The sequence below is a fragment of the Monodon monoceros genome, unplaced genomic scaffold (genome assembly GCF_005190385.1).
Source record: "Monodon monoceros isolate NGI ecotype Baffin Bay Population unplaced genomic scaffold, NGI_Narwhal_1 Super_Scaffold_18, whole genome shotgun sequence".
Classification (NCBI taxonomy): Eukaryota; Metazoa; Chordata; class Mammalia; order Artiodactyla; family Monodontidae; genus Monodon; species Monodon monoceros.
This window is the reverse complement of record NW_021703774.1, coordinates 39343340-39359407: the sequence shown is the minus strand read 5'-3', so window position 1 is coordinate 39359407 and position 16068 is coordinate 39343340. Positions and strand designations below refer to the sequence as shown.

The following is a 16068-nucleotide window of genomic DNA, read 5'->3' as shown; positions in this document are numbered from 1 at the left end:
CATGAAAACACTTTACTCTACGGAGAAACTGCTTGAACACAACCAAAGAGTATGGGATGCAGAAGAGAGGAAAAGCTTGGTATGGGTTTGGGTTTCAGGATTTCTTTAAAGCCCGTGGGAGAAATTCAGATAAAGATGGAAAATAGCATTTTAGCTCCTGGCAGAAAGTGGAAGTTTCAACTCCGGAACCCCTGTCCTGGACCAGAACCCTTTACAGCTCTTTATTCTGAAGTAGGTGTCAGGCCAGATCTCAGGGAAAGGCCAGGGGACAGGATGAGGGCGGGAGATAGGAGGGAGGGTGGGCTGTCCATGCCCTGCCACTGTGACATCACAACCCCAGCAGGTGGTGGCCCAAGGAAAAGACCTTGTCAAACCAGGTGTCTGACTCTGGCAGAGATCCCATCCAAGTTTATTCTTTCAGAGCCCCAGTTTCCCTCTCTGTCGAACGTGAAAGTAGATGAACTAAGCAAATTGATGGTAAATACTTATTAATCCTTTCTTTTTAAAGTATGGAAACATAAACTTGGTTACAGAAAAGAAAACTATTTTTAATGCATTTGTTAAGAGAACTTACAGTTCCACTGATGATTTACATGCGTTTCTCAGATCAATGTTTCTTGCCATCGCCACTTCCCCCTTCCTTCCTCTCTAATTCGTTGTTGTCCATGGCAGCTTTAAAACTGTCTTAAGTTTCATAACGGCTGATTGGTGGCTCATCCAGAAGGTAAATGCAAGGAAATTCATCCCCCTCCACCAAGACAAGGAAGATAGATTATCTCCTGAAAGAAGTGGTAAATGGTACTTCCCCCAGATGCTCTGTGCCGTTTAGGAACTGCCCCTGATATGTAGTTAAAGCAGCAAAATTAGGATGCCTGTGTCACAGGTGATAGTTTAAAGGAACTATACATGAGTTCAAAGGAGCAGGCATGCTTCATGTGCATGAACATTCAAGGAAGCGAGGATGTCTCTGAAAAATGGCATTGGTGGCAGAGTAGCCAGTTTTTATTCCCAGCCTGTGAGTGTTACATATGTGCACAGGGAAAGAGCAAGGGACCCTGGTTCTGTTCCAGACCTAAGGAATCATATGCTCTGGAGATTCCAGAAAATTAGGTGGACTGTTTTCTTTGAATTATCACACCTATCCTGTCTAAAGTTATATTCTCTCTTCCTCCCCATCCTCACTGCCATTCTTTTCCAAATTTGAAATACCTGTTTGCAACAATGAGACACAAACTTGGACCTTATAAGAGATGTAATTCAAGTGAACACGAGGAGTTCTGTGACAGATTGTAAGGTTCAAGTTGAGCAACAGGTATACATTTTAGGCTTTTGTGTATTCAGAGAAACTGGTAGTTGAGGTATTCAGATTTTATATCAACATTCTATCTTTTGGGCTTCCCTGGTGGCGCAGTGGTTGAGAGTCTGCCTGCTGATGCAGGGGACGCGGGTTCATGCCCTGGTCCGGGAAGATCCCACATGCCGCAGAGCGGCTGGGCCTGTGAGCCATGGCCGCTGAGCCTGCACATCCGGAGCCTGTGCTCCACAACGGGAGAGGCCCCAGCAGTGAGAGGCCCGCGTACCGCAAAAAAAAAATTCTATCTTTTTAAAATAAATTTATTTTATTTTATTTTTGGCTGTGTTGGGTCTTTGTTGCTCTGCACAGGCTTTCTCTAGTTGCGGTGAGCGGGGGCTACTCTTCATTGTGGTGCACAGGCTTCTCACTGCAGTGGCTTCTCTTGTTGCGGAGCACGGGCTCTAGGCACACAGGCTTCAGTAGTTGTGGCATGCGGGCTCAGTAGTTGTGGCGCACGGGCTTAGTTGCTCCATGGCATGTGGGATCTTCCCGGACCAGGGCTCGAACCCGTGTCCCCTGCGTTGGCAGGCGGATTCTTAACCACTGCGCCACCAGGGAAGCCCCCAAAATTCTATCTTAATACCAAACAATCTAAAGGGTATGCTTGCTGTTGTGTCCTAGGGTTTGTCAATGAGAAATTGAGCATCAGAAACCACAGACTGAGGAACAGGATTGAAAGTCAAAAATCCCACCTAGTGGCACCCCAGAGAACAAAGAACAACACCTGCAGAATATTTAAAGCCGAGACCACCCCCTACACCACCATCTCCAAAGAAGAGGGGAGGGGAATGGTTAGATCTCAACAAACAACCAATTTAAAAGAACACAAACCAGCACAACACTTAAGTTCACCATGTCTTGGTTCCAATATTTATTCTATTGACAGGTTAGGAATACTAGGATAAATAAGTAATATCTTCTTTTACAGAAAATTGTAATGATACTACTGAGTAGGATTAAACACTCTGAGGATTTCACAGAAACATCAGAATTTAAACAGACAGTAGCCAGAGTCCTCGTGGCCAGCGTGAGTGACTGTCTCACAGCTATAAATGCTCTGGGCCCAATTTCTACAAACATCTGCATGACAGAAACAATGCCATTAACGTCTAATAATGCTAAAGCCTAGGCATCACCTGGCTTCAAATGCATCTCCACTGATTTTGGTTTTCAACCACAAGAAAAGGAAAATGGAATATTCTTTGGCTCTTCCGGCCTAGAAAAAATTCCTGACCTAAGTCACTGAGCAGAGAATCCTAACCCTTCGGAAGCTGGACTCTGTTTCTGCTTTCTTCCTGTGACATTATAACTGAGTTTGCAACAGAGGACGTGCGTTAATGCTTGGGTGCCAAGGGGAAGAGGGCTTTTCTGTTGGCACAAAACTGCAGTCAGTCCAGGCTGGCACAATTCTGTTCTCCTGGGGCTGACAACCTCTTCTGGCCACCTGAATACTTTGCAAGACACTGCATGTGCTGATATGATAGACACACCACCACCCCCCGCCCCCGCAAATTCTCAGAAACCAGATCTGAGGAAAGTCATGAGAAAGTCACAGTGGTGGCGTGTGGCGCACACGTCAGAAGAGCACAACGCCTAGTTTTGAAACGAACGCCTTGCACGCGGTAATTCCTGTGCGGAACAGCATATTTGCTAGAAAGCACAACCCTAGCCATCGCACAGCTTCACAAAATGCCATTCTCACTCCATGTCCCCTACAAGTGACAGTGGCAGCGGCAGCAGAGGAGGTGGCCCCACCCCACCCACCCAAGGTACAGATGATGCTTCTGCATGAATCCTAATGGTGGGAGGCCTGGTTTTTGCAGCATCCAGATGAAAGGCAGGCAGGACCCTAACCAGGGGCCATCTGGAGAATCCAAGGAAGGCCAAGATGTTAAGGCCTAAATTCTGGAGTTGAGGAAAAAGATGCCCTTGTTGCCCTGGTCCAAAGTCCACTCTGGGGTAGAGTGGAAAGTCACCAAGGGCCCTCCCACCTTGATGGTTCTTTGCTGCTGGGATTCAAGAGGTGCACAGGAAGTCAGATCTCCAATGGCTTCAGGGTTTCGGATGTAAAAGGAGGATTCGATGAGGACTCCGCAGTTGCCCCATACCACGGCTGCTTAGCTCTGCAATGTTCCCTCTTTTATCTGTTGGATAAAAAGGTTTCTCTCATCTTCTGGAGTCCTCCCGTTCTGAGCCCGGACAATGCATGTGGGCCGGTGCAGGTTGAGCATGTATATCAAATGCTGCTTCTCATTCTTGAGCTCCTCAATTTGGGCCTTCAGTTCGGCATTCACACTCTCCAGCTTCTCTGACTCCTGGGGGACAAGCAGCAGAAGGATTAGGAAGGGAAGCCACGGGCCAGTGAGGAACGGGGTGGCCTGTTGGTGGCCCCTGGGTGGCAAGGGGTAACCGCTGGGACACGTCGGGGCTCATCAAGCTGGAAATGGCCGCTGGCTCCCTGCTACAGTGCCCCACAAAGCCGGGACAGAAGCATTAGGTTTGGGAGAATCCAGAGCCTGGAGAAGCCTTTGAACTTGGAGGCTCCTTCAGAGAGGCCTTGAGTTTCCACTCAAGGTTGAGGCAGGTTGTGACCCTAATAGTAACAAAACAGCAATAGAAGCAATGGCAAAGAGATCTCCTTTACACAAGTACAACAGCCCATGGGCAGGTGTTCTGGACCTGAAAGGGCCTTGGGGACTGGAAGGCAATCCAGACTCATGGTGCTTAGTCTTCTGTGAGTCACTGATTTCACTGAGAAGCTCATCTCCCCAGAAAGAATGTACATAGCAATAAACAAAATGTCTTAATTTTCACTGACCCCCTGAAGCAATTGACAGAACCCTTGGGGACCTGTGGAACCTGGGTGAAGACTCTGCCCTGGCCTGTCTACACTTGGGAGAGGAGACACAGCCACTGGAAAGACTGCATCACGGCCTGCTCCAGCTGCCCGCAGATGCCGTTGCCACTGGCGCTTCTCCCTTCTGGAAGGGGAGCCGGCTGAATGCAGCTGGGAGCACAGATTATTGGATGCACCAAAGAGAAGGGCTGCAGAGTTAAGAACGAGAGAGAAAAGCAAAGAAAGTGTAACCTCTGCCTGTAGATTAAGGAAATAGCTTGTTTGAAGAGATTAATTAAAGGCTTTTCACAGTGAGCCAGATGAGAGGTGGCAGCTTTCTTTCCTGAGGAAAATGGGCGACTGAAGCCTCTTTCACTGGACTGACGTATCCCGTACCCGGAGGCTTCTGGACGTGTATGGACCGGCCGAGGGGGAATATGGGCACCAGATGATCTTGTGGTTTTTAATTCACACACCTGCTTCTTACACACCCAAAGTCACATTCATTGTGCTAACAGCTTTGCTACTTTGTCGTTCTGCAACTGGCATTTCTGCTACCAGCTACAATGCCCTTCCTGGGAAAGCACTTCTGGGCGGGGGCTTTCAAACTCCCCTTCCTCACGTGACGTGAGGTTGGCGGGGGACAGGCGTGAGCAAGAGGAAGGAGCAAGGCACACAGGCACTCACCTTCTGCAGGCACTCTGTCTTCTCCTTCTTCTTGTTTCGGCACTTGGCAGCTGCAATCTTATTTCTTTCCCGTCGCCTCTTTTTCCTTTCATCTTCTTCAGGGGCTACCTGTAAAATTCAAGAGGCACAAGCTTAATGGGAGGCTAGAAATTCAATCCACCTCAAATACACTGCCTTTTATTTCCAGCTAAAACTGACAAACCGGGGCAGCCCTAAAGAATTTGGGAGAAGTAAAGCCCTAGACTTTTGCATGCAACCTCTACACACACACACACACACACACACACACACACACACACACACACACACTCTCAAGAATGAATAATGAAAAATCAAAGAACAGTTAAAGTTATATTGGCAATATTAGTAAATTAAATTTATTTTACTTTTAAAAAACATTTGGATTTTAAAATAGGAGTTTGATATTCAAAGTGATAACTATTGGTTATCAACTAGAGCAAGAAACAGATTTTGTTCAGTAAATATGTCCTTTCCCCTAGAACCAGGAATGACCTCAGGAATATCACCTTGCCACCCATTCCCCCTGCCTCTTCTTCGATTCATCTCTATCTTCACCTGGAACATCATCATAGCACCTCCTTCCTAAATTCAGGAGAAGCCCGTGCAGCTCCTGGAGAAGAGGAACCCAAGCCTATTCCCCAACCAAAGTGGCGTTATCAGCCCATGGCTTGGTGCCACCTGTGGGTGGAGAACTAGAACCATCCATTGATTCATCCAACAAGTTGATATTGATCTCTTCCTCTGTGCCCCACCCTGAGCCAGCCCTGCGATCCTCAGAGAACAAAACCCTGTCCTGCTTTACCATCTGGTCTTCTGTGAAGTTCACTCTGATCCTGACTTTGCCTAAGGACTAATGGGGAGCCAGCAAAGTCTGGCTGCTGGACTTGGCTCAGAGACCAGAGTCCAGCGGGAGTGAAGCACTCACAGTGAGCAGAGTGGGTGATGGTTTAGGCCACTAATGTCAGAACTTTGTCATGTCACTTGTCACTGCTCCAGACAGCAGGAAAGGCCATGGGAGCCTCACCGCAAATCAAAGAGATCCTGGGACGCCACGATCACCTCACCTCTGACTTTGGATTAGATGACACTGACTTAAGGTTGGGCTGAGATGGAGGCTTTACAACATAGGGAAAAAAAGCCCAAGGGGGAAATACGATGAGAGGCGTTTCTACCTTTTATGTCTTGGATCCTAGAACCACATAGGCGGACATTGGGTTTAGACTAAACTACCTTTGAATCTCAGCTTCACTGCCTATTAGCTGTGAGACCTTGTGCAAGTTACTATGCTCTTTTGAGCCTCAGTTTCCTCATTTGTAAAATGGGATCAATAATCTTACCTACCCAATAGGGTTGTGATGAGGGTCAAATTAGTTAATCTATGTAAAGCCCTCTGCACAGGGTTTAGGTGCTATGGAAGCTTTAGTTATTATCATCATTAACCTCATCATCAATGTCTTCATTAAGAATTCAGCAAGTCTAGAATTTCCTTTGCAACTAACTCTACAGATACTTTTGGACGGGGGGGAGGATTCAAAGTATTCTCATAAAAGGAAGTACTTGAAAGTAGAGCAAATCTCAGAGTCACAAACTGTCAGACATGGAAAAGCCTTTCTAAAGGCCATTTAGATCCATCCCCTCACTTTATTGATGTGCAAATGAGGCAGAGAGTGGCCAAAAGTAATGTGCCAAGGGAGGCCCAGGAATCACCAGCTCATGGTCAGCAGACCAGTAGGCTACAACACTGGATGTAAAACCCAGGCCTGTGGCTCCCGGTCCTGTGTCCTCTCTTGGCCACAGCTGCCTCATTCCACTGTGCTGCATTCCCAGAGGTGCCTGGGATCTGGGGAGGAGGCGTACGCTGCCCAGATACACAGGATGCCTGTGGGTTTCACAGGCTCAGTGCCTTAAGTTGAGAATTACAGCCACCAGGGAGACCAGAACATTCAGCTAGGTCATTTGGTGCATTCTCTTCCCAGTAGAAAAATCTACTTGTTAAACTGACCTAAGATCAGAAGGTCACTTGATGAACAAAAAAATCACAGTACATGAGTTGGATGACTTTAAGACTGCTTCCGTGAAGCTGGCTGCCTGCTTCTTGCTCTGGAGAACCCTCCAAATATCCCTTCAAAATGTTTTCCTTCCTTCCATGGCACCCCACTACTTCCACTGCATCCTGTAATTTCAAGATTTAATTAGAAAAAAAATTTTTAATTTTTTCCTTGAGTGTCCCATGTTCCCACCCTGCACTTTCCAGTATTGGACTGGGCACCAGTGACTTGCCCTGAGGTTAACTGGGGGTACAGCCAATGCCCCTAATGCTGCCTTAAGGATATAGCATCATATAGTAGTCCTGCCTACCATTCACTGAATGCTAACACTCAGCCAGGCCCTCTGCTAGACCCTTAACAAATGCCATCTCATTTAACCCTTAGATCAGTTCTATACAGGAGTCATTATTTACCCGCCCCCCTTTCATAGAATCATAAAGGTTCCTAACCAACTTCCTTCAAAACTCAGTTCTTTTCTGGCCAGGTCCACTACCTCTTGCCTAAAGGCAGTGACCATGCCAGTTAAGTGAGCTTGAAACACTCCCATCTTTCATCCATGAGGGGGAGGCCGACAAAACAGCTGAGACCTCAGCTCTGAAGTTCTTGAACCACCACAGCATTGCCAGCAAGCACCTCCCAAACTTCTCACCATGCCTGTTACTCCAGGTGTCTTATAAAAGGCTGCCGAGTGGAGAACAGCACAAGCGTCAGAGACAGAAGTGAACTTGGAGCAGAACCTGTACCGAGGCTGTGAGCATGGCCGACTGGTCCTTGCTCCACAGCCTGGCCACCTGGGTTCTCGTAGTGATGAAAACAATCACCACACTCTCTGCTTCTTCAGAACAACTGGACACAGAAGGTGATCTCATACAGACAGACTCATGGCTTTCAATACCATCCATACGCTGATGGCTTCCAACTCTGTATCTCTGGCCCCGACTCTCCTCTCAGCTCCAGACCCACGTATCCAACTGCCTCCTTCACACCTCCACTGGGGCATTGAACAGGATGGACGCCTGCTCTTGTCCCACCCAATGTCCTGCAGTCCCAACCTCAGCAGCAAATAGGCTCTCCATCTTTACTGCTGGCCAGGCCAGAAATTCTGGAGTCACCATTGACTCCTGTTCGGAGTCATACCCGATGTATGACTCCGGGAAATCAGCTGTACCATCAAGACAGATCCAGAAGCTGACAACTTCTTGGCACCTCACGGCCCTCAACCCGATGCAGACCCTCTCGTGTCGGTACCCTGCTTCTGCCCTCGCTCATACTGCCCATTCTCGACTCGACAGCCAGGGTAATCATTTAGGAATATCAGGTTAGACCATGTCGCTCCTCTGCTCAGAAACCCTCCCAGGGGCTCGCCACCTCACTCTGAGTACACGGCGTGTCTTTACAATAGCCTACAACACCCAACGTGATCTGGCCTCCACCCGTGAGCTCAGTGCCTGCCTCACTCCCCACCCCACACGTGACCCCAGCCACTTGGCCCTCCTTGCTACTGGTCCTGTGCCCTCAGCACGCCCCTCCCTCAGTGCCCTTATTCTTGATCTTTTGCCAGATACCCATATGGCCCTTATCCGCTCCTCCTTCGAGTCTCTGCTCAAAGGCCATTCTATCAGTGAAGCCTCCCCTGAACTCCTGGTTTAAAACAGCAACCCCACTCCTACCCCACTCCCCTGTCCCCCTTTGCTGCTTTATTTTTCTCCTTTGCCTGTCTGTCTTTTATGGATTTACTTATCTTGTGTGTTGTCTGTCTCCTCCCAGTGGAAGGTAAGCTCCCTGTGAGGGCAGTGATTTTGTTTTATTCATGGCCGAAGCCCCCTGCCTAGAGCATGCTGGCGCATGGTAGGTGTGCAATAAGTAAGTGCAGAAAGAAAGGGCACCCCTGGGAGAACCTACCTCGGCTTTGGTGACTGACATCTCGAGGGGTCTGCTGCTGACGGTGACTGACTCCAGCGCCGAGGACATCCGGTGGCAGAGGTGCTTGCTCTGGATGGCGAACCTCAGCTCTTCCTTGACAAAGGGTGTCAGGTTAGCAAAATCCTCAAACACCAGTGACCCAGGAGGGGACAGGCAGGGGACGATGGCAGAGGCACTGACTTCCGAGGCAGAGACCTGGCCTGGGTGTTGAAGCATCATTTTGCTGAAAGACACATCAAAACCCAAACTACTTCAGGGATTTGGGGGCATGGGATCAAGGACCCCCCGCACCTGCGACCTCCAATACCTGAGCCCCACCCCCAGAAGAAGGTCCCATTAGCACTCGGCCTTCTGCTTTGTTTTCATTTCACACCATCCTCATCTTGAGTAAAACAGGTTCTTAAAATACACAGCTCAGTGATGTGGATAAAATGCCTAGTTGAAGTTTATAAGGGGTGGCATTTCAGGCTATTCTGAATTCACAAGAGCTATTAGTATTGGCTGGTGTGCATATATGCAAATGTAGCCTCAAACAGTCCTGAAAGAGGAAGAGCGTTAAAAAAAAAAAATCAGTGAGACTATTATGTAACCCCATTTGCAGTCTCCTTTTCAAAAAACAAGAAAGAAAAACTTGGAAGGTATCTGAAATCAAGTTAAATCTATCAGTGAGTGGAAGTAAAAGCAAGGAGTGGGGGACCTTTGAATTTAGCAAATATATCTCTGAAGCTTCCCCCTTGAGAAGTTGGATCCAAGTCTTTGAGAATGAGGACAGTAACTGTAGCAGGTGCATTTCTTCGCCCCAGTTTGGCTGGGGTGTGGGAATTCAGGTCACAAGGGACTAGAGTAGCCCTTTCTTAAGGTAAAGGTTGGTGAAGCAAAAGACCTCAGAGTAAAGAAAAGTGAGGAGCTCAGAATTTGGACCTCTTTTGGGGAGTGTTGTTCAGCCCTGTGATGTTTGGAAGGGCTTGGGCTGGGCTCAGAGGGGGCCTGGGACTGGCTCTGGCACTAAGGAGTGGTGTGACCCGAGCTCTCTGAGTCTCAGCCTTTATGTGACAAATGTCTGGGAAATCCTACAGCACCGGGATGGAGTCTCCACTGTTGCTCTTTCCAGAGCCTGACCCAGCCCCTGGCACCGGCTTCTCCCAATGCCTGCTGACTGCTGGAGACTATCCGACTGAATACATGAAATGAGGAAGGGGCGGTTAAATCAAATGGCCTCTGAGGTCCCATCTACCCCCTATCCTTCTACAGCCCAGGATAGACAAAGGGACAAAAAAAAAAGCAAGCAAGAAAGGGCAGAAATAGTAATGGTTCCATGGTCCCAGTTTGGAATAGCCCTCCATAAATCTCTTCCTGCTGTATACTCCCTCCAGCAGTGGCCATCCCGCCTCATCCCTGCTTTCAGTTCTCCAGGGGCGATGAATGTGGGGATTCTCAGGGCAGGCGGTCCCCTTGGAGCATCCGTCTCAATCTGGGGACCTGAGGTCATTAGCTAAATCCAGACAGAAAAGAAGCCCTTTGGCAAGTCGCTAACATTTCACAAGTGCCTCCTTCATTCCAGAAACCTTATGTGCCTTATCTCACTTAATCTTCATGAGAACCCAGTTAGGTCCTAGTCCCATTTTATGGATGAAGTAACTAAAATTTAGACAAGCTAAATAATTTGCCCAAAGTCATATAGTATGAGGCAGCGTCAGGATTTGGAATTAAGTTTGACTCCAGAACTCATGCCCTTAATTTACAGAACACAGAATATTATTCTAAATTGTAAAAGCAAACAAAAAGCCAGAGCAAACTTTTCTTGAGGGTTGGGAGTAGGCATGGGGATGGGTGAGGGTCCTGGAACTGAAGTGATGGAAGGGAGACTAAGCAAAGAGCCATGGGGAAAATGTGAATTCTGTATTGAATTCCTGAGCTTTCTCTGCCTGGGTGCACACTCAGATTGCTGCCTGCATTCAGGAATTCCCAGTCTGGGGTCAGAACATCAAGATTTGAGGCTCACTTCCTTATGCGTCATCATCTTACCTCCCGGAGCCTTCTCTCTCGTCTGTAAAAGAAGTCTAAAAAGAATCACCCTATTTTCCCAGAGTTGTGCAAGGCATTGAAGAAATAATACCTGAATATGCCCTGAAAAATATAATGCAACTAGGAAATATGTTATTATTGGGCCTCCCAGAGATCTGTCCAGCCCAGGGCTGGCTCTCCAACAGATGCTCTGTGGGGTCCAGGTGGGTGGGTGGTTGGTCACTGTCTTTGATCTCAGACACTTCTGAATACAACACCCTGAATTCTACATCCCCCTTAAGATCCAAGATACACTGATGGTGGCAAGAATTCCAGGCCAATGAACACCACCATTGTTGACTCTTCAGAGAAACCCAGGAAACGTATGTGATTCTCTTCCCAAAGCCCTATGTCATGAGTCAGAACTGATATTCTTCTATCAGTTGAATCCTGTAATCTTAGGATGCGGGGAGGAGACTTTTCCGATAAACTCTGAGAAACCAGCTCTCCAAAGCCAGAGGCTTAAGATTCTCCCATGCAATTGTGTTTTCCCTCCCTTTCCAACGTTATTAAAAACGCAATAGTTCAGGGATGGATTTCAGAGCTACCACTGGGCTGGCCTTTGTCTGAAGGACGGCATGGCTCCCTTCTGCACAGGCAGTTTGAATTCCACCACAGTTGAGCGTAGTTCCATTTCACCTCCCAAGTTTATTAATGAGCTTTCAGGGCTTGGGGTCTGCTGTGTGGGTTTTTTTTCCCCCTTCTTAGTGTAAAGTCAGCAGTCCTGATGAAAGAAACTGAAGAATGCCAGTGGTATGGAATGTTTTTATGAAAAGCATTGGGTGGGCTTACTTGAGGATGGAAACAGGTTGTAAAAATGTTTAAAAGCCTTTCAGAAAGTAAAGCAGTTGTAACTGTAACGATTTGGGTTTTTCCTGCACTCAGCTGAAGTTCAGTTTCTTGAGATACTTTCCAGTTATTTGTTGCCTCATTCTCTTAAAATGTGATCAGCCTAGACTCAGGCTGTGCCCCTATAAGAAAAATGAAGTTAAACCTTCAGTTTTTAAGAAAGTTGAGACCCTTGAACATCCCCCTTTGAAGAAAAAATTTTAGAGGATTTTCTGAGCTGACTTTCTGTACTGACCTTAAAATTGTCTAGACTTATTACAAAGAACCTGCATTTTGCTTCTCATTATCTCTAATCAGAAATCGTGTCATATAATCGGTAGTTTCATCATTTTCAAGAAAGTGAAACTTTACTCATATATTTCTTTAACTGGAAATTCAGCTCCCAGATTTTATTTCCTAGTAGCTGCTACTACCTTGAGTTTTCACTTTTAATTTTCATCTCTTTCCACTAAGCACTGCTCATAAAACATCTTATAGTAGGTAGCCAGTTCTTTCACTAACTTCCTGTCTTGGTCTTTCTCCTAGCCCACTGGAAGTGGGTATATAGACACTGCAGTTGTAGGTGTAAGGCTAGACATCAGGACAGAGATGACGCTTGCAGGCCTTTCACTACCACTCACACGCTGAGCACCCGCTGGCATGCTTTCTGGACCTCAGTCACCTCATGTGTAAAATGAGACCAATACCGCCTGCCCCAGTTCCCTCCCAGGGCTGTCAGGAAGATCATGAGATATGTGAAGGTGGATTTACACACATCCTGGGTAGCCATTATTACTGTGATTCCACTTTCCCCATTTCAGGGGGGACTCATAATGTTGCTGTCAATGAAGTTGAGCCCCACTAATCATGAATTAACCGGAACCCTCAAGAAATTCAGGTCAGTCACAGACAGCTTCTTTCGCACCTTGACCTCTGGGCTCTTGGTGCACCAGATCAATTCCACCCCACTATTTGCTGGCTCCAGCTTGTCCCCACTGGTCTTAAGTACTTGAGAAATGACCAGGTCTCACACATGAAACCGTTTCCGGTTCCTGTCGTGTCCTGGCTGTGTACTTCCTCCTCCCCAGGCCGAGTAACACTTGGAACCACTGACCCTGTTCCATGCCCAGCCCATTTGAAAAGGGAAGAAATCATGAGCTCTATCCAATGGGATAGAACACCCAATATTAGAGTCGTCCAGGTCAGATCTTCATTTTGTAATTGAGTAAAATGGGGTCCAGGAAGGTAAAGTGACTTGCCCAAGGCCATAAAGCTGGCGAGTGGCCCAGCCCAGGCCAAGCTGTTGACCATCCACCTGCTGCTCATTTTGCTTCATCACCAACAGAGATTCAACACCGCGAGGATCAACCAACGAGGCAAATGGAGAACAGAGCCATTGGCCAGGTAGATGAAGGGTCAATAGTCCTAGGAACCTGTACCCACCACAGAGGAGGCTTTGATAGGACTAAGACAGGGAGGGAGTATAGAAGAAAGGGGACAATGGGGAGAAAAGACCAAGAGGGGGAGAGAGAATGGTGGGGTTAAGATAGGAAGGATCTGGAGGCTCCTATAACTGCCACAGGTGCTGGGTACTGTATATTAGTCACACTGTGTGCCTCGGGTGCTGCCTGCGGTGTTACCTCTGAAACCACCCAGACAATAATAACACTAAAACCCACCCCCACCCCAGTCTTCATCCAGGATATCCTCAAAGCAGTAGCATTATTCTACAACAAATGCTACATGCAAAACAGGGGGACAGTTATACCAATTTCTCCTTCATTTAAAGTTAAGAGACAGAGGCCCCAAACATGTGACCGTCACCCACACTGAAACAAGTGCATTAAGAGAGCACCCAGATTTTCTAGCACCCAATTTTTTTTTTCTGCCTCCATCAAGGGATTAGCAGCTCCTTTATTTGTAAGAAAGCATGTGCGATTTGGAAATGAAATTAGGGAAAAGAAAACAGAAGGAAAGGAAGTGATTCGATCAGATGAAAAGAGGGTGGGGGGGAGCAGAGAAGGAGAACCATTCCAGTGGAAAGAACGTGGGGAAGGGAAGAGATGCCCCACAAAGAAGTCCCTTTTCCCCCACTGCCTCGGAGGCCGGCCAGTGACGTCCAAGCCCCCTCATTCAAGTCACTCAAGTCCCCTCATCGGTCCCTTGTCTTTCAATTACACCCCCCTAGAATCTGAAAACCTTCGTCCAGACAGGACCGTGATGGTTGTCCAGTCCAACCACCACCTCGTGCCCGCAAACAGGCAGAGGGGCCAGGAGTGTCTATATGCCCACATTTCCCAGCTGGGGATATTGAGTGAGGCCCAGGACATCAAGTGCAGTGTAAGCTCTCAGGGTCCTGCCCCCTAGACCACAGAGCCAGTCTCTCAATTACCTGAACTGGCTTCGCACTGTCGCTTCCCCCCACGGTGGGTCTCCCCGATGGAAAGCAGAGAAATCCGCGAAACGCCAGAGGAAGAGCCAGAGCTTGAGTCACAGGTACTAGAGAAAAGCGTGTGAGAAACTTGGGACAGGAAGTCTCCGGCCCTGACACTGGGCATCTGTGCCGGGAGCCTCTCTGCCTTCTGCCCTAGGGCAGCCACATGAGCGCGCGCCACCTCTGTAAACTTACCCAACTAACTTTCGCTCCGGGCTACCGGCGCTGTCCTGCCTCCCGGCGCTCCGGGGCAGGCAGGGCGACCCCCAGCGGCCGCGCGCGCGACCCCGGCTCGCCCGCTCCTTCCCCATTCATTCCGTTCCGCCCCTGGGGCAGCCCTCCCGCGAGCACCGGCCTCCGCGCCTCTCGGGAAGGCTGGGCTCGCGAGTGGCAGTGCCCGCGCACAGAGCAAGGGATGGAGCCGGTCGGCGAGCCCGATAGGCTCGGACACCCTGAGCACCCACCAGCCGTCGACCGCTCCCAGGGGGTAAGTAAACGCAAGGGCGGAGAGGAGCTGTGCTCCGACGCCAGTGGAGGAGCGGGAGCCCGACCTCTCGGTTGCCAGGAGCATTTCGCGCCCCAGGTCAAAAGAGAAAGTTCTTTGCGATAAAGTTTCTAAAGCGCCGAGAAGCAGTGGTGGCTGGGAGAAGTTCAGCCAGAGTTCTTTCGAAGCCAGAGGCGGGGGGCAAGTGTCGGGGGTGGGCGCAGGGGCCGGCGACTGGTTACCAGAGGGGCGCAAAGAGAATGAAAGCGAGCCACCCTTGCCGCGCTCACTCGGCTTCCAACGCTCACCTCCTGGCTCCACTCGGGGCGCCCAGGGTCCGGAGGGCGGGCGGGGTCGGGGTGGGGTCGGGCTGTTTGTGGGGCCGGCGGGCGAGCACAGAGGGCGCACAGCCGGCGCGCGGGCTGGCGGGTCCGCTGGAGCGGCGGCGCGGGGAGAGCGCTATGCAGTGTGCGCCTCGCTGCGTGCGCCTGTGGCTGGGAGCGCGTTGCATCACCCCTTTTATAGCCCTCGGGCTGGCGGCGCGCCCTTCTCCGGGTTACCAGTCCCAGGCTGACGTAATGCTATTAATAGCTTCCCCCGAGAACCAGCCGAACTAGGCTGGGCGAAAGCCGGGGTGGGGTGGGGGGCGGAGAGGAGGGGCCAAAGAGGAGGAGGGGAAAAGAGGGACCGGTGATGCAAGCTCGGGGAGGAGCCGGCCGGGGAGCGTTCTCCCGGCCTCGCACGCCGGGACACACGCACCCGCCCGCCCTCTCTCTCCATATCAGGACCGGAGCCGCCCGGGCTGGCCGCCAGATGTGCGTACTCGCCGCTGCGTGTTCCAGGCATGAGCCAATGGTGCCCAAGCCAGCGGCATGACTCCACCGCGCTGGCATCTCTCCCTCCGCTAAGTTGCGGAGGGGGGAGTTTGGAGAGGCGGGTCCTGGCCGCTGCCCAGACTAGGTGAGGCTGGAAGCGAGCAGCGACCTTTCTCTAAAATGCGTGGTCATTTTCTGGCGCTTCGTGAAAATACTCCCTTCGCAGTCAAAAGCCTCCTTCTCAAGTAGGGGACGGGATAGGAAGGGAAGGATTATTCCCCAGTGTGGGAGAAGTGCTCAAAGGCACCCCTACGGTGAACCCACACCGTTACCCGCCGGGGGTGACCTCTGTGGCGGGGACCGTGAGAAGTCTGTGATTTAACTCAAGCGCGGAGAGCTCCGCGGGCTCTGTGCGCCCACGCCCGCAGCCCCGGCACACCCCACAGGGGCGCACACGCGGAACCGTCTCCCGGCAGGTTGGGAACCCGACTCCGAGGCCAGGCCTAGTGGTAGGACCCTATGGGGTTAGGATTTTTTGTAACAACCCCAAAGCGTTTGAAATTGACAGCGAAAC

The 16068-nt window shown here is 49.8% G+C and overlaps 1 protein-coding gene across 3 annotated transcripts; it reads right to left on the bottom strand.

Moving 5' to 3' along the window:
• Positions 1-2199: 2199 nt before the first annotated feature.
• Positions 2200-15165, bottom strand: ATF3 (activating transcription factor 3). Of its 3 annotated transcripts, none has more exons than XM_029229137.1 (4): positions 14988-15165; positions 8849-9092; positions 4878-4985; positions 2200-3669 (listed from the first exon to the last, which is right to left on the bottom strand). In XM_029229137.1, exons 2-4 carry the CDS (start codon positions 9086-9088, stop codon positions 3472-3474), a joined length of 546 nt encoding a protein of 181 aa, XP_029084970.1. In that variant the 5' UTR covers positions 9089-9092; positions 14988-15165; the 3' UTR covers positions 2200-3471. The 3 variants fall into 3 exon arrangements, with proteins under 3 accessions (XP_029084970.1, XP_029084972.1, XP_029084971.1); XM_029229139.1 differs by having other exon boundaries at positions 3145-3669; positions 8849-8962; positions 14988-15100; XM_029229138.1 differs by lacking the exon at positions 14988-15165 and adding an exon at positions 14154-14227 and having other exon boundaries at positions 3145-3669.
• Positions 15166-16068: the final 903 nt, after the last annotated feature.

Bases quoted from the DNA above. Each gene is read 5' to 3' on its own strand.
- ATF3 (XM_029229137.1), bottom strand. From the start codon at position 9,088: ATGATGCTTCAACACCCAGGCCAGGTCTCTGCCTCGGAAGTCAGTGCC. The intron at 4,986-8,848 runs GTAGGTTCTCCC...TGAATTTTACAG, and splicing joins TGTCAGTCACCAAAGCCGAG to GTAGCCCCTGAAGAAGATGA. The intron at 3,670-4,877 runs GTGAGTGCCTGT...CTTGTCCCCCAG, and splicing joins AGACAGAGTGCCTGCAGAAG to GAGTCAGAGAAGCTGGAGAG.